General features: G+C 38.0%; 1 protein-coding gene across 4 annotated transcripts in view; it reads left to right on the top strand.

Moving 5' to 3' along the window:
• Window positions 1-21,480, top strand: part of COL11A1 (collagen type XI alpha 1 chain) — a 129,668-nt gene that overhangs the window by 81,731 nt on the left and 26,457 nt on the right. For all 4 annotated transcript variants that reach the window (XM_041421411.1, XM_041421409.1, XM_041421412.1 and 1 more), the window contains 12 exons: window positions 1,325-1,369; window positions 1,500-1,553; window positions 1,643-1,687; window positions 4,682-4,735; window positions 5,970-6,023; window positions 8,948-9,001; window positions 9,932-10,039; window positions 10,821-10,910; window positions 11,180-11,233; window positions 16,866-16,973; window positions 17,448-17,555; window positions 18,613-18,666. In XM_041421411.1, coding sequence (XP_041277345.1) covers window positions 1,325-1,369; window positions 1,500-1,553; window positions 1,643-1,687; window positions 4,682-4,735; window positions 5,970-6,023; window positions 8,948-9,001; window positions 9,932-10,039; window positions 10,821-10,910; window positions 11,180-11,233; window positions 16,866-16,973; window positions 17,448-17,555; window positions 18,613-18,666 — 828 coding nt within the window. The remainder of the gene's footprint in view (window positions 1-1,324; window positions 1,370-1,499; window positions 1,554-1,642; window positions 1,688-4,681; window positions 4,736-5,969; window positions 6,024-8,947; window positions 9,002-9,931; window positions 10,040-10,820; window positions 10,911-11,179; window positions 11,234-16,865; window positions 16,974-17,447; window positions 17,556-18,612; window positions 18,667-21,480) is intronic.

The raw sequence follows: 21,480 nt of genomic DNA, 5'->3' as shown, positions 1-21,480 counted from the left end.
TTAAATTATTCTTTTATTATTTTAGCTAAGGTAAAGATGCATTGTTATGTACAGGCACAAGCAAGAAAGCAGTGCTCATTTCATGTTGTGAAAAAATGAGGCAACTGATAATAAACGCAGCAGATTAAAAAAAAAAAAAAAGCAAAATGATTGAATCAAACAGGAGGCTTAAAATTATAAAAATCTTACTATATTGCTTTCAGGCCTTCTTAAAGGCCTGTTTTCAGGCCTTCTGAAAGCTTTAAGTTCAGCTAGGGTATTAACCATGCAATTAATACCATCAAACTGCTGGTACACTGAAATATTATGCTGATCATCAGTGAGCCCATAAGTGCATGTTTTGCAATGAGAATCAGCTATTATTGTTAATCTTGCCTAAAGGGTTATCATGGTGTTTTATGCTACCACGCATACACGTAAAGAAAGTCCCTGTCCTTGAGAAGATCACAGGCTGAGTAGCATTTCAAAAACAGCACATAAATTTTATTCTGCTAAGTGAAATAAAACCAACAGTAAAAAAAAAAAAAAAAAAGAAAAAAAGAAAAAAAAAACCCTGTCAAGAAAACAGATGAGTGCATTTAATTCCTTTCTGATAGAGGGAAGCTTTGTGCCAGAACATCTCTGATGATTTTTTGGTTGCTGGTTTGTTTACTTTGGAGATTCAAAACTACCAGCCATCAGGTTCTTTTCTCTACCTCAAGAATACATTCTTGAGTTTTAAGATTCTTTGCATTACAATGCACAGCAATTCCAGTGCAAAGCCTAAAGAAAAAAATCACATTCAGCATTGATTAGGAGATATATTAAAGCAAAAAGTAAGGACTGGTGTTCTGGCAAATTCTGAATCTCTGTCAAGTGTGCATAATTTTGGTAGGTATTACAGTGCCCATTTCTGTTATGAATGAAGAGAGGCTTGCCCTTTTTTTTGCTCTATTAACCTGTGGAGCTGTCCACAGGAACCCAGGAACTTTGTTTTTAAGGCTGTTCACGATGCCAAGTTCTTTAGACTACTGCAGAGGGACTCTGCTTGTTGTGTGCCACCTTCAATACCATTTTAATGTGATTTAAAATGTTCTAATGCCTCTGACAGAATCTGACTCTCAGGCAAATTTAGTGCATTTAGCCGCAAGTTCCAGTGAATTCAGAAAGATAACCAATTTTCTCAAGGACCATGATCCTGTAAATTGAAATGCAAAGTAGATAGTTAAAGGTAAAATAACATTTAAACTTAAGGGAGTTGCTCTCTGCCTCCAATTCAGTAAAAAAACTTTATGTCACAAATAGAGTGCCTGCTAAGATGATTCCTGTGAACTTTTCTTTCCAGGGGTTGCATGGCAAACCAGGCCCCAGAGGACAGCGAGGACCAACAGTAAGTTCCTTTGATTTCCAATTTAGAAGTTTCCCTGCGTAAATTGCATCCACTATACTGTGACAAATTACTTTTATTAGATTATAATATCCAGTATTTATCACCAAGTGCATCTGTGTTAAATTGACAGGGTCCAAGAGGCTCAAGAGGTCCCAGAGGTCCCACTGGTAAACCAGGTCCAAAGGTAATTGTCAAGCACACTGTATAGATTGGCTACAGGCTGTTTCTTTTAAATAAATGTAAATCCTTGAACGTACTCTCTTTCCCTTCCAGGGCACTTCAGGCAATGATGGTCCTCCTGGCCCACCAGGCGAAAGGGTTTGTGAAGGCCATCTTTGTACATGTTTTTCCCACTATATACAAGTGTGATTTGATTTATTTTCAGTTCTCCCTCTTATATCTCTGTGCTACTTTGACCAGGATAATCAGAACTAACAAAACCTCAGTTCCAATGATGCTTTTCACAAAGTTATGAATGAGGTGGCTGAAGTTTGCTGAAAGCTTCTTCCAGCTGTATCTCAGTTTTGTACACACAGGACACAGAGAGTACATACACACTTCTTGTTACATCCATGCACTTTGTACATGTTCCTGTGAATTACAGGTGTACTCACAGCTTAGGCTCCTCAGAATTCCTCACCTACTGCAGCTTACTGCCTATTCATTGGATTACCAAACACTCAAGCCACATCCAGAAGATCCTTTTTTGAAACAGCTGAGTTTTTGTTCAGATCAGCTAAGAATTCCCTTCAACATATTTTCTGCATGTTTCAGAAATCCTATTGTTCTCTCTAAAACAAAACTTTCTGCTTGCTATTATCTTACCAATCAATACACAAATCCACTACACAGCTCATTGTACAGCACTGTAGATAAAAAAGAGTATTAATAAATCGTTTTTGTAATGGCAGCACTTGAAAACCAAGTCAGTTTAAATGGATGAGCTTTCTGCCAAAGCATTTTTGCAAAGCTTAAACTTTTCTTTTGTAGTCATATTTCATTAAACTGCTAACCTTTTTCATCTAGAAAGCCTAAAGCTCTTCTCTCAGTATCCACAGCAAGATCCCAATGTTCTGTAGGAGTATTATTCTTCAGGAGGGAGCTCCTTGTGCATTTTCCTCAGCTCCATAATATCCCTTTTTTGGCATTAGCTAGGATGTGGGATGGAGAGAACGAGACATAGACCAAGAGAGGCTATGTAGGTTGCTTTACACTGAGGAGGATCAGAGGCAGCCTACCAGAAGGGGAATAGCAGATCCTTGTGGAAAAGCAGTTTTCTGACAGCTCCAAGAGTTTGCAAGGGAGAGAAGTTGTGGGGATACTAAAACAATGAGCAGATCAATCCAAGATGAAGGCATCCCTGGAGAGAAACTGATAAAAGCAAAGAGATGAAGAATCATAAAGCACCATGTTTCTCATCACTTGTGTAATATAAGAGTGAGGTATCTATTTGCTTCCCAAGAGGGATGTCAACCAAAAAATAAAACTGTCATCTCTACTCCTCTGAGACTATTTCAGCTACCAAACATGAAAATAATAAATAATCTATCCTGTGTAGCTACTGTTAAAATGAAAGTTAATAACAAGAATGAAAATGTAACTTTGATAGCACACTCTTAGTATTCTAGTGCTTTTTCTCACATAATCCGTCAGTCCACTGACTTGAAACCTGCAAGCCATATTGTGAATGAAAAGAAAAATGTAAAGTTTTTTCCTTAAAAAGCCTCAAAGCTTGAGAACAGGGGAAATTGTTGAGAAAGAAGGTTCCTCTAAATGTAAAACTTCAAGTTGTGTTCCTAAAACCCAGTTTCTGAGACTGACCCATTTCATTCAGGCATTTTGTATCTCAGTCAATTTTACTAGTTTTCCTCTATAAGGCTCCACTTTTCTTATACCCAGAAACAAATGAGGAAAGTTAATTTGCTCACAGACATGGCATATTGAAAAATGACCCAAACCCTCCTATGGAGCCTATTTGTGTGTTATGAAGGGTTCAGAAACAGACTTACACATCTTTTTGAAACAAAAAAATTATGGATGGGTAGTAAGATCACAAAGATTTCTCCCTTTGCCTAGCACTTCTTAATTGATTCAGATTTAGCATTTCAGTATAATAGAAGTCTGCCCTGGAATAAGATTAATTTAAGATCAAATTCTCCCAGGCTGGGCACCGGGGATCCTCTCCCCAGCTACATTTGTGCACTGCTTTGCCCACTACGGAGGGCAGCTGTGCTCTGCAAGCCTGGCCTCTAAGGAATGTGGCCTGTGGAACTCCCAGGAGCAAAAGGGTAGAATAATTTGGGAGATGTAGTCTCCTGCTTTTGCATCAAACCAACATTTCTAACATATTTGGACCCCTGATGTCATAGCAAACCCACACATCATACACCAAATAGAACAGGATAAAGTCTTGCACATATGGCATGGGTACATAAGTCAGCTGTGGAACCATGTAAAAGGAATAAGACTCTTAAGATTTCACTTAGTACACTAAAAACTAAATAGCAAAAAGGATTTTCATAAGTTGGCATAGTACCTTTCAGCATGATAACAGTAAATTTTAAAAGCTGGCCTCTGGGGTTTTTTTCATAACAACTTCAGAAAGAGTCATGTAAGTTAGTACTCAGTGTAAATATCTATGATATAGGTATTTACATGTGAACATACATGCATGTTCACGTGCTCACAATGCACTAAGTCAGTTGATCATCTTTAGCTAAATTTGTAAAACCATGCTGCATGAAAATTTTCTCTCTCCATATATCTGTATATATGCAAAACTATAAAAATAAAACGTTCATATATAATGGGATTTTTAAACTATTTTTCATAATAGTAAACATGCTGTATTTAATCCCAGCTAACTCTGAAAAGTTTATTCTTTATGAAATTTTATGCTGTTGTACTGGCTGGAAATATTATCTGGGTTTAGGAATTGCCAAAGATGAATGTTTTACTGAAAAAGATGACCAAAGTATTAACTAAATCCCCTGGTTTATGCAATATGTAAGAACAGTACTTCTAACTCACAGTTGGTTCCTACTTTATTATGCACAGTTTTAGGCAAACATAGTTGAGGTAAGTAGTCTTCCTCATTTTTTTACTGGATTCCTACACAAGCACTATTGTTTTCAGGAAATCCCTCCAGTGTCTGTCCCTGTGAATTGTGACTAACAATATTTATGACAGTGTGGCTGAGGTTTTATGCTTAAATCCAGACATTACCTGCAGTGTTCCTATATTCTATAATTGAAACAAACTTTTCAATACAGCTTGAGTAGAACTTCACTTGTTTGTTTGCCTTTCATCCAGGGACCACAAGGGCCTCAGGGACCTGTTGGATTCCCTGGACCAAAAGGACCTCCAGTAAGTATCTCTTTTATTAAGTTTGTGCAACAATGGGAATTGTAGTTTTTGTAGAGTGCCTCTGAAGTAAATAGTTGAAAAATTATGTAAGAGATGGTTAATGTATAGATTAAAAATGTTATTGTTGAGCCTTAAGAGTTTGGGCTCACATATTTAACACAGTCATTGGTGCAGCTCAAGACATTGAGAGTAATCACCAAACTGCAAGTCTGGTATGTCCTGCCAGAGACCATGTGACACACTGAGTTAGGCAAAATGCTGCTTTGCTGTGACGAACATCCCATGTGTAGAGACGTGAGCCTTGACTCCATGTTTCAGAAAGCTGGTTTATTATATTATGATATATATTATATTAAAATATTACATTAAAACTATGCTAAAAGAATAGAGAGAAAAGATTCATCAGAAAGCTAGAAAGAACAAGAATAGAATGCATAACAAAATCTTGTGACTGCTCACAGCCTTGGCACAGGTGGCTGTGATTGGTCATCAGGTGAAAACAATCCACATGCACCAATGGAAGATGCACCTGTTGCATTCCACAGCAGCAGACAGTTATATTGTTTACATTTCTCTCCTGAGGCTCCTCAGCTTCCCAGGAGTGGAAAAATCCTAGCAAAGGATTTTTTATAAAATGTCATGGCTACCCTTTGCTACTGTATATTTTCTTAGAATGATTGATTCACTCAGGGAAAAAGAAGAGGAAGGAGTTATTCATTAGTAGCAGGAACATATAGAAGTAATAGCACATTTGAGCTGCCTCCTGAACCAGTCTTGGTGTTTTTCTAGTGTCCCTCTGCTCAGGTACGTGTTGCTCGTGAAAGAAACAAAGCACCTGTGATTTTTTTTCTCCCATGCATTTGTTACTTTTATTTCCAATTCCAAAACCTGAAATGTCATCATGTACTTCTGAAATACTTAGATTTCTGTTGAGTCATTAACCAAAGAAAAATGGAGGTATAGGGAATTTCCATGATTTCTGAATTTGCAGAAATCTATTTTGAACACGTTTGCATGTGGCAACAGTCATTTTCCAAGCAATTGTTAAGACACTATAGGAAGGACACAAGGGAAATGTTATTATTAAAGTCCTAGTTAGCTAACAAAGAAGCAGTTAAAAGTTACCAAAGACTAGTCTAGAAATGAACAGAGAGCAGAGATTCTGATAGCTAATTGCACACTCCTTTTGAGAATGGCTAAGAAATTGCTTAATTTATTTATTTTATCATTTCAGGGTCCACCTGGAAAAGATGGCTTGCCTGGGCACCCAGGACAGCGGGGTGAGACTGTAAGTAAATGTACCCTGCTGTGTTAGTGTTGTTCTAAAGGTCATGGTTATGTGATCAAATCCAAAGAAATAGAGACAACAGGGAAAAGGGAAAGAGGCTGGCACCAGGAGGTTACATAACTGTACTTTTCTTGTAGATGGGGCATGAGAAAGCTTTATTTCACTCCCATGATACAAGTGTGAGGTTATTCTTTGCTATGTCTAGTTAGCAATATCAGAATGAGTTTAAATGTTTAATAGAAGTAAAAGAGATTAGTGCCCAGATCTCTATTTAAATTAAGATTTTCAGGCAATTACTATACAGTAGTTTTCTCCCTGAATGCCATGTACCAAAAATAGTAGCATGAAAAGAAGTCTTATTGATGATAAACAGCAAGAAAACTGAAAAACCAAGACCTTTGGAAAGTAGGATCAGGAATGATTGAACCTATTAAAATAAAATAAAATTTTGAAACTATGTAACTCATCTAAGTATCATAATTAATAAATTCTGGCATCAAAATGAAAAAAATACTATGTAATACTTTGAATTACCTTTAAAAAACACACTTTTTCTGTGTGTCAGAATGTTACTCATATTTCATTATAAAATAAAAAATCTCACTTGGATTTTTCAGAGCCAGAGAAAGCCATAAATTTATTTATTGAGAAATTTTCTCAGCATGTAGAATGTGTTTTAGGCTCCAGCTTCACTGGAAATCTCTTAGTGACTGCTGAGTCACTTCCACGGCTGGAAGGAGGAGCACAGAGCTTGGAGTAACTCATCCCTGTGAAAATCTCTGCTTTCTTCTGCTAGTATTCTAGCATTGTCACACTGTAATGCTTTGCAATGATAGTGGCTTTTTTGTGTATGAAACATTATTGACTCCTTTGTTCTTTTCCTTTGCAATGCTGCAAAAACTGTTGTGTACCATAAGGATCAATTGTTTACATTGTTTACAATGCAGGAAGCTCAACCTTGTTCTTTAGTCTGCTGTTGGAAAGGCACAATTTTCCCTTTAGCTTTAGTGCTTTGAACATGAGCCATTAACATGCCAGTACAGCAAGGAAAGCAGAGAGCATTCTGTGCTGCAGCAGGGGGATCTTTTCCTTCTGCCCAGCCCTGCTGAGGCCAGGAGCAGTGTCCGGCTTTGGGCTCCTCAGGACAAGAGAGAGCTCCTGGAGAGTGGCCAGGAAAGGGCCACTAGGATGATTAAGGGACTGTAGCATCTCTGCTGTGAGTAAAGGCTGATGGAGCCAGGACTGCTCAGCCTAGAGAAGGCTCAGGCCTTACCCAAGTACAGAAATACCTGAAGGGAGCTGCAAAAAAGATGGAGCCAGGCACTTTTCCATGGTGCCCAGTGACAAGAGGCACTGGGAATAAACTGAAACACAGGAGGTTCTATCTGAGCATCAGGAAGTGTTTCTCCTTGTGAGGGTGACCAAGCACTGTCCCAGAGTCCCCAGAGAGGCTGCAGTCTCCATCTGAGGTATCCAAAAGCCATGTGGACACATTCCTGAGCACCCAGCTCTCAGCAGCCCAGCTTCAGCAGAGCAGTTGGACAAAATATGACTCCAGAGGTCCCTTCCAACCTCAGCTATTCTGATTATGTGATGCAACTTGTAGCAAAATATTCAAAATACAATGAAGCTATGGACACTGCTACCGTGTGAAACTTGAACCAGGTCACTCAGATTCACTCAGTGCTATGGTTCTCTAATTTTGTATCACTTTGGGTTTAGTATGGTTATACTAATAAAATTCTTGAGTAGCCTAGAAGCAAATACAGATAAAGCTTTGATTATATAAAGGAAGGGACATGGGAATGATTTCATCTGGAGCAGTTCTGGTTTTCTGTCATTAGAACAAAGGGGTACTTTTGTCTTTTTTTTGTTTTTTTTTTTTTTTTTTTTTTCTAATCCAGATCATTTCAGAGGTCTGAGGGAGTGCCTGAGTTATGGGCCAACCTGAACCCTGGTAACATCTGGCTGGCAGCTGGAACAGAATCAGATTGAGACAGAAAAGCTCAAACAGGAACTCATGGAATAGGGCAACTATCAGTCAGACTGCCCAGAGGAAAGCTGAGTAGGGCCCAATATTTGAAAAAATTGGGGCCAGGTGACCCCTTTGTTTTTACACAGGTGAGCAGAGCAGGAGGCAGACACAGGCTGTTTGGCAGGCAATATAGTGTAGGACCCTCATGTCACCCAGCAGGAATGCACTGTCTAACACTCTTCCAATATTTGAAATAAATAATTTAGCATAATGCAAAGATGCATTAAACAGTGCCATTAAAAAGTGACATTCTCATTCAGATTATTGACTAATTTTGGCCTGAAATTCTGGACCACTGATTAGAAAACTAAAATATGTAAAATTTCCATGCTCTAAAAAATTGTCTCAAAAATATTTATATTCTATTCTGGTTTTGGCATAACATTGATTTCTCATTGGCACTCACATTGTCTTTTTTACTATTTCTATATAACCTTCACCTTTCTTTTCATTTTCTTTTTGTCTCACCTCCATTTTAATGCCCTTCCAACTTAATAGTCCATCTGTGTCTTTCTTTAAAAAGCATTTTTATGTCAGGCTTTATGATTCATAATATACATATGTAAAAATGTATTTTCAGCTGTCTTTTAGCTGCATCACTTATGCATTCAAACTCATCTAATCAAGTTCTTCTAGAGAGATTTGTAAAACTGGTGGAAATTTTTACTGCTGTACCACCTCAGAGAGATGGGAACTGAGAGATGGAAGAGAGATTAATCAGCATTTCATATCTAGGCATACACAGACAAAAAAGATTTCTCTTTTTAATTTTCCAAAGAGAAGGAATGTGTGACATGGAATTTCTCATTCACCTCTTCAGCACAGATATGAATTTTGCTCTTTTATATCTTGTAAAGGGTAATGTAATATTCTGTCATTTTTTTCACAGGGTTTTCAAGGAAAAACTGGTCCTCCTGGTCCTGGTGGTGTTGTTGGCCCTCAGGTACATAATTTAATTTCATAGCTGACTTCATGAGACCATTTAATGGTTATATTATGGATAAGGCAGTCGCTTTTGCTGTGTTAAAAGGACCATATCCATTGTTATAGTAACTTTTGTAACAGAAGTTGCATAACAATATCAGAAGCTATACTTAGTAATCATCAGTGATTCCACCAAAAAAAAAGAAAATATTTGGGTTACGTTTCCATTTTGTTTTATGTTTTGATTTGGGCTTTTTGTAGGTTTGTTTTTGTTTCAGGGGTTTTTTATGTGATTATGAAATCGGTGGTTTACAGAAGTCAAAGATGCACATTTCTCTACCATTTTACAAAGAACAATGCTACGTGTGAATTTCTTGCCAGAGAAAAAAATTCAGTAACTTTTAGATTGTGGAGAGATAAGTTATCAAAATTTCATTTGATTTAACCTTATTAATTTACAACTTAATCAAGCATTTAGAGCTTATTTAGCTAATTCCCTCAGTGGAACTTTTCTGCTAGGGAATCTAAAGAGACATCTTTCAACTCTCCTGCCTTACAATTCCTGTTATTCAGAAAAGCACCAGTATATAACTGTTTCAAGACAAGAATAGCACATGGATTTCTCTCCTGTGTCCTTTTTATAACCTTCTCCCATACATGCTGTGCTTTAAAGCTTCAGTGCTTAAGGAACAAGGTCAGGATTTCACTCTTTGGAAGCTGCACAGACGTGTCTGCAGGCAAAATGCAATGCAAGATTTATTTTATAGGACAAAGATATTTTGTATGTCAGCCTTGCCTGGAGGGAAGGTGAGGAATGTGCACTAGCCAATGGCAGCACTGTTTGGTAACATAACAGCTGGATATTGAGAATCTGCTCCTCTCCACTTCCTCCCACACCCTCAAGACATTAAATAACTTCAGGTGACTGAAGTTGTACTTTTGTGCCTAGGGTCCTACTGGTGAGACTGGACCAATTGGTGAAAGAGGCCATCCAGGTCCTCCTGGTCCCCCAGGTGAACAAGGGCTCCCAGGTGCTGCAGGAAAAGAAGGTGCTAAGGTATGATGTGGCTTTGGGGAACAAACAGGAAGGGACAGATAGACTGCTGACAGTGTGACATTTCAAATCATCATAAAGACATGCAGATTAAAATCAGAACATACAGCATAAAATCATGATTGGCAGGTTTCACCCAGAAGGACTTGGAAGACTGGAAGATTCCAATTTTAGATATGAGTCTGCTTCCATTGAAATAATGAGAATTTTCTTGAGCCAAAAGTTAATATTTTTGTAATAAAAGCGAAAGAAAAAATTGTTTGCATGTAATATGCATTTAATATACGAATCATATTCAATATGTCATACTTAGTAATGACATTTTCACACCAAGGTAGAAGATTGTACATTGGTATTTAAAGACAGATGTGTAGTAGTGAATAAAAGGTAGAATTTCACTGAATAAATTTAACTCCTTGCTTAATTTTTGGCTGCCATTGGGGAACAAGAAAAATATTACTTATCTAGTTACTATGTAATTCTATTCAATTTTTTGTTATAATTGGGTATCAAAAATTTTTACTGGATATATCTTTAAACATATTTTTACAGCTTGTTGTGTTTTTCACTATTTATATTCCATAACTGGTACTGTATTTTGTCAAAGTTCATTATAAATTTAACCACAGACTATTGTACTGATAAAAGAATTAGTGGGTGAATAGCTGGGGGCACAATTTTTGTTTTCGTTACTATAACTAGGATCTGGTAGTGAATTTTCATTGCTCAATGTACACCTAATTTTTAAACATGTTTTTTAATCAAAATGTAATATGTTTCCCAGGGTGATCCAGGCCCTCAAGGCATTCCTGGGAAAGATGGACCAGCAGGTCTTCGTGGTTTCCCTGGAGAGAGAGGCCTTCCAGGTGCTCAGGTATGATATAAGTACTAGAGCAATTGCCATGATATTTCTAAATAAAATAAACAATGTATTAACTCCTTTATTTATTAAGCCTTCTACTGTGCTTAAATTAAATACAGTAAGAGAACAGACAAAAATATAATTGGCTAAATAAGAAGTAAGGAAATTATTCAAGTTTCTTTCTTTGTATCTTTACATTTTTTCTATTATATGTCTTGCAAAATTACTCTTGAACTTTCCAGTTTAGTAGACAAGCTTTTTTTTTCCTTTCCATTTTTTAGGGTCCAGCTGGTCTGAAAGGAGGAGAAGGCCCACAGGGTCCACCTGGCCCAATGGTAAGTAAACATAATAATTCTATGAAAATACACACAATATTACCTAATAACCTTTTTTCTTCTTTAGATGCTGGGATGTTTTCATTACACAGTCTGTAAAACAGCAGACAGATCAGACTTCTACTAAGTATCCATACTAATAAACATGCCTGAATTTTGGAGGTAGAGAATATCTGAAGCCTTCTGCCACTACATTTAGTTACAACATTTACTTGCTTCTCGATACTTGTCACTTATGTCAAACTGGTTTTGAGATGAGAGAAGTTTTCCACAGTGGAAAATTCCATGGATAGTGACTCATGCTGTTGTGGAGGGCTTGCCTTGGCTGGATGCCAGGTGCCCACCAAACTGCACTATCCCTGCCCTCCTCAGCTGGACAGGAGAGCACAAGATACACTGAAAGGCTTGTGAGTCAAGATAAGGACAGGAAGATCAGCCACCAGTTACATTCATGGGCAAAACAGACTGGGAAAATGAGTTTATTTTCTATCAAATCAGAGTAGGATGGATAAGGAGAATCAAAACCAAAGTCTGAAAACACCTTCTCCCCACCCTCCCTTCTTCCCAGGCTGAGGTTGGCTCCTGATTTTTGTTTTATCCTGCCCCTAAGCAGAGCAGGAGGATGGGAAATGGCCCTCAGTTCATCACACTTCTTCCACCACATCCTTCCTCCACATGGGGAGGACTCCTCACACTCTTGCCCTGCTCCACTGTGGGGTCCCTTGGCTGTGAGGCAGTCCTCCATGGACTTGTCCAATGTGAGTCCTTCCCAGTCCCTCATGAACTGCTCCAGCCCAGGTCCCCCGCAGGGTGCAGTCCTTTCGGGAGCTGGCTGCTCCAGTGTTGGTCCCCCAAGGGGTCACAAGTCCTGCCAGCAAACCTGCTCCAGTGTGGGCTCCTCCCTCCACAGGGCCACAGGTCCTGCCCACATCCTAAGCCATTGCAGGCTCTCCATGGGGCACCGTCTCCTTTGGGATCCACCTGCTCCATTGTGGGGTGCTCCATGGGCTGTGGGAGGATCTCTGCTCCCCGTCTGCTGTGCATTTTTCCCCCACTTCTTAAATACATTATCCAAGATGTTCTGCCAGCCCATCGGTCCCGCTTGGAGCTGGTGGTGTGAGCTCCACTGGACATGGGGGAAAGTGGCATCTTCTCTCAGAAGCCAGCCCTGTAGTCCCCTGCTAGCAAACCCTTGCCATGCAAACCCAGTATTCCTGTGTTCCCTTTGTACAACTATGTAAAATCATGTCAGAATTTTTCTTCTCGGCATTTTAAGCTCAATAGTAGAGTATGCTTCAAGTTACCTATTCTCTGTTGTCATGCTTTATGCAAAGAAGTTCTACAAGGATGCACTGGCATTCAAAACATGCTAGAGTTATTCCCAAATGTGAATTGTGTAGATTTGTGATAGTCATCTTGTCAACTTATTTCTTTCATACAGTGCAATTGAGGTTAAAAAAGAAAAGAATCAATCATCACAGCTATTCATGTTAGGGAAAAAAAAAAAGTAATGGAGGAGTTGAATTTCTATGTGCTCCAACAAAGCTCTCTTTTGTCCTCACAATTCATATTCAGATTAGAATGCATTAAACGAAGACAAAAATCCACACATAGTACAGTACAAGTAATACATAGGACTTGAATTCTTAAAATGAATTATTGAATTCTCAGTGCCAAAAACTTGGATTTACAGTTCTTAACGCAGTGCAGTATATATATGTTTCCAAAAGGCACCAAAACAAAGAATGGAATGGAATGGAATGGAATGGAATGGAATGGAATGGAATGGAATGGAACAGAATGGAATGGAATGGAATCTAGCAGGGAGAGTCAAAAGGGATATCATCTTACCCATCTGAAGAACCTGAAATGTTAAATGAAAGGATTAGTCAAAGTCAAGAAAGCATAGACCAGAACAGTCTCTTCAATCTAAAGGTCCTGTCTTGATTTTTTGTTGAAGGAGCCCCTAAGGCTCTGACCTCTCAAGCAGATGGTTCAGGTGCAGTGACCCAGAGCCCTTCTGAGCATACACAGCAGCCAGCAAAGCTGATGTGTGACACAGCCCCCTTTGCCAGCCAGCATTGTCCACACTGGAGCTGTGCCACTCCTGCCATGGTCCTCAGAAAGACATATCACACAAGGTGGGAGGCAAAAGTACGCACCTTATTTAGTGATAGTTGTCTGTATTCTGAAATACATATGTTTGAATTGAAATTCAGATGATCCATGTTTTTCTAATTCTTATAGAATGTGTATAAGTTAGTGTTTTAGTTGAAAACATCAGAGCTTTTTTGAGGAGGATGTCTCAATTATCCCCATTTACCATCCTTTGGTTCAAATCATGGAGCTCTCTCAGAGCTCATGAATAGTATTCCTTTCATGTGAAACTAAATTGGTAGAGAAAATCCAGGAACACTATTAATGCTCCCCAGCTAATGGGAGTTCAGTGCCAGACTGAAATCATCATTAATTATAGTCCAGGAACACACAGAGTATGGGTATTGGGAGCACAGTACCAAGGACTTCAGTTCACTAACCTGTTCCTGTTGGGGACACCATTCCTGCTGAGGTAAATAGTCATAGAAAGAAGCCCGTAGGAGGCTGAGGATTTTTTGCATATAGTTTTTGCAGTCTTTAAGAAATAGATGTAGTGGTAGCAGGAGTTGAAAGAGAGTTTGAAGCGCAAAATTTTTTAATTTTTTAAAATTTATTTTGAGCTTATTGTATTGTAAGCAGGCCACTTCAGGTATAAAAAGGACCAAGTTGCCCTTAAAGTATTCCAAGAGTCCTCAGTAGGATTTTCATCTGTTTCATCTTTAATTACTAACTTGTTATCTCAAAACGGTATTCAGTGAAATACAAGTGTGTAGGTGTCCTTAATACTGAGTTTCAGTGCACCATCAAGCACCAGAATTAAGCCACAACTGCTTGCTTTTCTTCACAGAAGCTCACAGCAGACCATGAGCTTCAAATACTCTGAAAATATTTTCCCATCTATTTTTAGCCAACAGCGGGTACACACAGAAGTGTAATTGTAGCGGAGTCTTCATTTGCCATCTATAATAGGAAGAGAATCCATGCCACTGGCTGACTTTCCTGTGATTTCCTGCCAATACCAATTGTTTCTAACTAGCATATATAGTCAATTATAAGCTTTGTTTGGCTGCTGCATACAACTGCAAGCATACCAAACAAATGACTGCTCCAAATACTGTGCATATGCCAATTACTCTGTTTAGAGGGATTTGGACAAAAGAAAGGATGCATGAATGCACGTCAGAGCAAGAGGGGGTTCTGCAGGACTGAGGGAGGTATTTTCATGGTTGTGGGGTTTTTTTGGGAGGGCGTTGTGGTTGGTTTTTTGTTATGTGGGGGGCTGAGTTTTTTTAACAATTCTGTTTTATCTGCTCTCTTTGTTGCTTCTGTTTGTTTTCTTCCCTTCTCCTACTACCGTGTGGAATGCTGAATGCTGATGAGAGAAAGCTCTTTGGAATGTCAAGCAGTCATTTTTCATTTGCTCATTTAGGAATAGGATGCTCAAATTAGACTCAGAATAAGCCAGCTGTAGGCTACCCAATTATCAGTACTGAACTATCTAGAGCTATCTTCATCTATCTGACAACATTTTACAGTCATGGGGACCTTCACTTGTTGAGCATTTTGTTAGCCATCAGTAAAAAGTATTGCTACTACTATGCAATGTATACAATAGCTGTCATTACATATCTCCTCACAGGAAGTGAGAGAAAAGCAAGGTTGCTAATGAGTTTGCAGTCTGTATGGCAGCAATACAAGACAAAACATGAGCTTCCATTCTGTAGAAGAGTTTAAAAAAACCCAACAAAGCAAATTAATAAAAAGATTCCATGATGTGAGTACTGCAAGACCAAAGGTTAACAAGTGGTTTCATAACATAAGGAGATTGTTTTGTAGTGGGACAGAGTGACCAGAAAAAAATGAAACACAGAAAGAGAGAACAGACTTAAGAAGCTGCTTGAAATGCTTTTCTGAGTTGGGACTATAATTTAGTATCTTCTGCTGTACTCAGAGGCCATTCTCACAGAGAAAGAAGTGGTTCCTTGAAAACAGAATGTGTAGTCCATCTTCATAACTCATGTGAAATGCAAAGATAAATGTGAAAATCTGGCTGATTAAAAAGAGCTACTGGAAATTATGGCCACTGTTAGTGTCTGCTGTCTGACACAGGAAAGATCTATGAGTTATTCGGGTTTTTTCCTCTCTATTCTTACATCCTCCTGATGAGATGACCTAAAATTGTTCAGCTTATGAGAGCTGACAAGATCAGAGACCACGGTAGTATGGCTGTAGGGTAGTGACTTTTTCTTGTTGAATTCACTGAAGCCTTAGGAACTAAAATAACAGAAATAGGACAGAAACTTAGGCAGCCACCCAGACTTAAAAAACCCCCTAACACCTGGAAGGATCAAGTCATCTATGGTTTTCATACAATACTTTGAACACTCATGCAAATTTAGTTCTTACTGAAATAACTTGCTAAAATACTTTAAGAAACCATTCAGCACTCTTTTCTGTCACATTTATGTGGAGGGAAAAGCACCTCATTATGAAATTAGTACCATTTATGCTAATGAGGTCAGTCCAGGACAAGTATGTCATGAATAAAGCAAAAAAAATAATAGGGTCCTCATAGCTGAAAGCATCATAAAATTCCAATATCTACAAGACAGCAAATTTGATGTTGCTTAAACATGAAAAAATATGCTATTTAGAGTCTCAGGGTTTTACTTTTATTATATTTACTATTTTTATTTTTATTTTCTATTACTTTTCTGTTCTGTGATGCATCATCCTGCTATCAGTTGAAGAAGTGAAATTACTAATCATTTGAAGTGTTGCAAACTATCTTGAAGGTGCAAAGCTGAAAATTTGGGAAATATTTTTGTACAGCAAACAAACATTTAACAGTACTCTCTTAATGCAAAAATTGTAAATTATTTAAAAGACAGAAACAAAGATGCAGTTTTAGTGGTTTTCAATACATAGTGTCTGTTGTTTCACCCTTGATTTTTAATATTACATTTTTAACTTTTTCCATGCTTATCTAAAGATGCCTGTACATAAAAAACCTCCTCTGTAGAGCACACTAAATTAGTCACTATACTTGAATGGACTTTTACAGCGGTGCACTGAAATGCAGAAATGTGATCATCACAGCAATGAACAGCACAAAACTTTACTAAAAATTTTGGTTTTGGTGTGGCTTTGTTCTGTATTTCAATATGGTGAATATGCTTTCATCAAAGCAGTATGTTAATATATTTTGAAAACTTAGAGGGAAGTAAGTTCTTGAAAAGAGGTGGTTTTAAAGACATTCTCATTATGATGAACAAATACAGGAAGTGGTATTTACAAAAAAAAAAAAAAATTAGTGTTGTATGAACTGTATTGAGTATGAACTTCAGGTTCATACTTCCAACCCTTCCAGCCTTTTTTCTTTACTTGCGCGCATGATGGATGCGTAACCTTCAACCAGCTGAACTCGCACTGCTGAGCAGCTTCTCTGATGACTTACCTCATGAAAACTGCCAGCATTCCCAGGGCTCTCAGAATTCCTTTATCCTTTTATTCCTTTATCCTCTGTCTTTTCCAGGGCTCGCCGGGAGAGCGCGGAGCCGCGGGCACCGCTGGCCCCATTGGGCTGCCGGGCCGGCCCGGCCCCCAGGGACCCCCAGGCCCTGCCGGAGAGAAGGGTGCTCCTGTGAGTAACCACAGTCCCATGAAACTAGCCCTGCACACACTTGTCATTCCAAAATGCTACTTGCTCCCACTCTGTTCTATATGTATTCTCAGAATACCCAAACTACTCATTTTAGATTTACAAATATGTACATAGTAAAACATTTCTCACTGTGCTCTCTAAGACCAGGAAGGGTTTAACCTGTTATTATCACAGCAGGTAGTGGATCAGTCTTTCAATAAAACTTTGTACCCAGCCACTCTGCATTAGAGTACAAGTATATTTGTCATCAGCTTCCATTATTATTTCATATAATTCTCTTATATATCGTCTTCCATGACAGTTTTCTTTCTGTCGTGGTGTTTTCTGTTTTGTTGGGTTTTTTTTGGAGGGGGGTGTGTGTTTTAATTTTGTATTGGTATTGGGACTCCCTGTACTGAAGTATTCATTACTCTCCTGTGATAATGTGGATCACTTCATTTTCTTCAAAACCAGGGTGAAAAAGGTCCCCAAGGTCCAGCTGGACGTGATGGAATACAGGGTCCTGTAGGACTTCCTGGTCCTGCTGGTCCTAGTGGTTCTCCTGGAGAAGATGGTGACAAGGTGAATCATTATAATTTTTATTAGTGCATCTGGGAGATCTGTCAGTACAGTTCTCTGTAGCTTTCCTCACAATAAATAGGATGACAAGACAATAAATCGTATCCCTGCCTCCCCCAAATTCCCTCTGTCTGCTGCAAAAAATCCCTAAAAACCTCTTCTATAACCAAATGTCTGAGGGACAAATGCCATGGGACCCTGTGATTTTTGTTAAAGAGCTAGTAGAATAACATCTATCCTGGCAAAGAAACAAGGATGAAAGTGTGGCAAAATAAGGCAAAATATGACAAAATTGATTCTTTGCGTATTTTAGAAACTTGGTTTTCTGAATTAATAAAATGAAATGTCTTCAGTAATATACAGGGATTCAGAACCACCAGAGGTTGTGCTGGTAGATTGAGGGTGTCAAAATAATTATGTTCACAGCAGAGATATTCTGTTGACCTCTGGCAGAATTTAAAATATGATACCTTTCAGGATCATCTGGTATGGTTGCTTGACCCAGCACTCTTCTGTTAGTTAGCATGGGGTAAAGGTAAAGATTTCAACATTCATGTTTGTGATTCATGAGTGTTATTTATCCCACAGAGAGTATTTTCTGTGATTTAATTTAATTGTATTTTATTATTGTATAAAGAAAACATTCTTTTCTAATGTGGTTTCTTGGAGATTTGAATAATTGTGAAGTTTTGAAATACTGTACACAAGCAGTAGTTCAGTCATAAACAGTTACATGAGTCTGTAAATCAGGGTACTTTCATTATAAGTTCATATTGAAGGTGACATGAGCAATGCAATTTCCATTATTTAGAGCTCAGTTGCATTATACTTCAAAGCCAGATCTCATTGCCCTTTTCAATTCAGCAATCAATATCTGGATTAATATGACATATTATTGATCACTGCAGAATTGCTCCCTTTAGGCTTTCACTTGAAGCAGAAGCTTAAAACATAGAATAATCATATCAAAGGGATCATTTAGAGATACTGTAATACTGACTTCAGCTAAGTGTGAAGGAGAACATTTTAAAGAAGTTTAACTTTTAACTTTCAATTACAGGGTGAAATTGGTGAACCAGGTCAGAAAGGTAGTAAAGGTGACAAAGGAGAAAATGTGAGTAGCAAAATCCTTTGTGCATTACATCTATTCTTTATAAATAAAAGGTATTCATGCATGAAGTATGCAGGCAGTTTTGCTACATAAATGAGCAGAAAAAAGACACACTCATAAAATTTTCCTTCAAAATAATGCTCTTTTAATGCAATACTAGAGGTTTGGACTTACAGATCCAGGTATGTATTTATTATTGTTCATATAACTAGAGCTTATAGAATCATTAAAAAATATAAACTACATTCTTAAGCACCTTTCCTGTATCATTGAAATTCCTCCATTCTGCATTGGAACTGGAGAGACCAAGAATTCCCATACATTCTCTTACTGTGTTGAACTTCACTGACTGCACTGTGTGAACATACCCAGCTTTGGCTTCTTAGCCATGAGGAAGAAAACTATGGAGACTCAGCAGAGGAATCTACTAATGTAGTTTTAAAATTTGTAAAGGATATCTAATTCCTGGGGAGCACAATAAACTGATGGCAGATGAAATGGCTTATACAAGTTTTCATATATTATCATTAAGCCTATTAGTGAACCTAGGACTAATCAGGTTTCTACTGTTTTGATTTGACATTTTTCTATCTTCAAAAATTAATTCTAAAGTTCAAGCACTTCTTTTTTTTTATTTAGACCAGACATATAAAATTAAGCTTTTTTCACTGTGAAATTTGAAGCTAGAAAGAATAAAACTAGCATTTATTTATTTCCATTTGATTGTGGTTTCTTTCGTAAAAATTCAAAATGGTATGTTTTCACTTCTGTTCAATTTCAAGATAAACTGGTACTTTACTTGAATACTTTTCCTTAAGAAAAAATTAAGAAGTAATGGCAGAAAGATCCCTTTTATTATTATATTTCAACACTATTCAGTTAGCAAAGCTCCAAACTCAGCACAGGGGTATTCATGGCTAAGTATATTTATCTTGAAAACAGTGTGATTTTTGAGATTAACAAGTTACAGAACAGTATATTACTTAAAAAAATTACACCAAATTTATGGCTTACATATTACCAGATGATGTTTATGGGAGGATATGTACATACTCAAGCAAATCACAGGTCATAGAATTACAGAATCACAGAATGACTTGGGCTGGAAATGAACTTTAGGATCAGCTAGTTCCAACCTCTGATCCAGTTCCACTTCAGGCTCTGCATGTGGTCACAGGCATATCCTGTTTTCCCCTTTGCCATGCCTCTTCATTAGAAATGCTTTGCATCAGAGAAATTCAGGGAAAAAACACAAGCTGCACTCTTCTGTTTCAGATAATGCTAGTTATGCTGAGCATTAGACTGTGACCACAGTTCCCATAGCGAGTGCTGATGTATTTGGGCCTATTCCAGCAAACCTGCTTTACAAATAAAATATCTGCAGCATTATCACTTGAGAATGTATCCTGGACTCCCAGTCTCAAGGTTTAATGCATTTGAGAATATTACACATTTTCTTGAAATGCAGGATTCAGTGTTGAGGCCTTAGTTGAAGTGAATGGACCTCTGGTTGAAGTCACATTCTTGAATCTATTTGCCCTCAGCTGCGGTCATTCAACCCTGACAATTTCAGAACGTGTTTATTTTAAAATTGCTTTCCTTTCAACATGCTGACAGATACCTGTTGGGACAGGGAGAAAGGGCTTGTTGGTCGCCTCTGAAAGGTTCTGATGAGGAAGTACCCAGTTCTGAAATCACAGGACATACAGAACAGATATTTACAATGCCAAACCACCCACAAAAGGCCTTGGTGGGCATTTAGAGCCTGATCACAGCAAGGATCCTGATCAAAGAACTGATTCCTCTTTCCTGTTTAAGAAGAGCTGGAAAAATCTTCAATTCCCCATTGAAACTAACAAAGATTTATTTTTGTGGGTTTGAGAATACAGTGCCTAACTATGTTAGCATATTCTAGTTAAGACAGCACAATTTTGTTGTTGTGCTGTCCTCTCTTGAACTTCAAAACCTCCACAGTTATCACAGCTGCCTTTATTAACTGAGGATTCTCTCATTATACTGATCAGTCTTTCTCCATTTGCCCTCCAGAGCAATGGCAAAAAAGAATCTGGCCATGTGTCCAAAAAACTCCTCATTAATCAATTGCAGAGTATGTTCCAACAGTGCTTTATATCAAAATGGGTTTTAAAATGAGTTTAAAAATGTGTAGGTCTCTTTCCAGAGCCTATAAAAGAGAGGAGCACATTGAAGCATCTCGAAGAGTGTAGAAAAATCCATGCATGCCAAATCTCTTTCTCATGGTAACACTTCCCAGTCAGCTGGAGCGTTCCTCAGAGTCCTTTCATTTAAATATGTCACCACAGAGGCTAGAAAATTTATTTGCCATCAGTTACGGGACAAACAAAAAAAAAAAAAAACTGTAAAAGAGAAGAAATAGAGCTTGATGCTTCATACTCCCTAGAAAATAAAATGGTCCAAAATATATATAAAACCCAGAGAAAGAAATAGACTGCAAGACTAAAGAAGTCCCTTTCTTTAATTCCCCTTATAAAGGGCACCATCTAATTTTCACCCTAGAAAAGTCAATAAATCCCAGCATTATTCTCCTCTAAACCAGAATTTGAAGCCTAGAAGTTGCAAGCAACTTGGCATCTGAAATAGGCTAGAATTAGCCAAGGCCAGGTGTTGAGTTTTGTGCCATCTTAGCACAACTCTTTCTCAGTCTACTTGCTCTAGCACTGCAAAAACAAGATTCAAACTACTCCATTATTTACACGTCATCATTAAGTAATATCTTGCATTCCTGTACTCTGATAGCTTCATTATATCACATCTGCATGACTGACTTCTAATTACGTG

Source organism: Onychostruthus taczanowskii, unplaced genomic scaffold (genome assembly GCF_017590055.1).
Source record: "Onychostruthus taczanowskii isolate IOZ18803 unplaced genomic scaffold, ASM1759005v1 scaffold7, whole genome shotgun sequence".
In the NCBI taxonomy this organism is placed as follows: domain Eukaryota; kingdom Metazoa; phylum Chordata; class Aves; order Passeriformes; family Passeridae; genus Onychostruthus; species Onychostruthus taczanowskii.
This window is presented reverse-complemented; position numbering and strand designations above follow the sequence as displayed.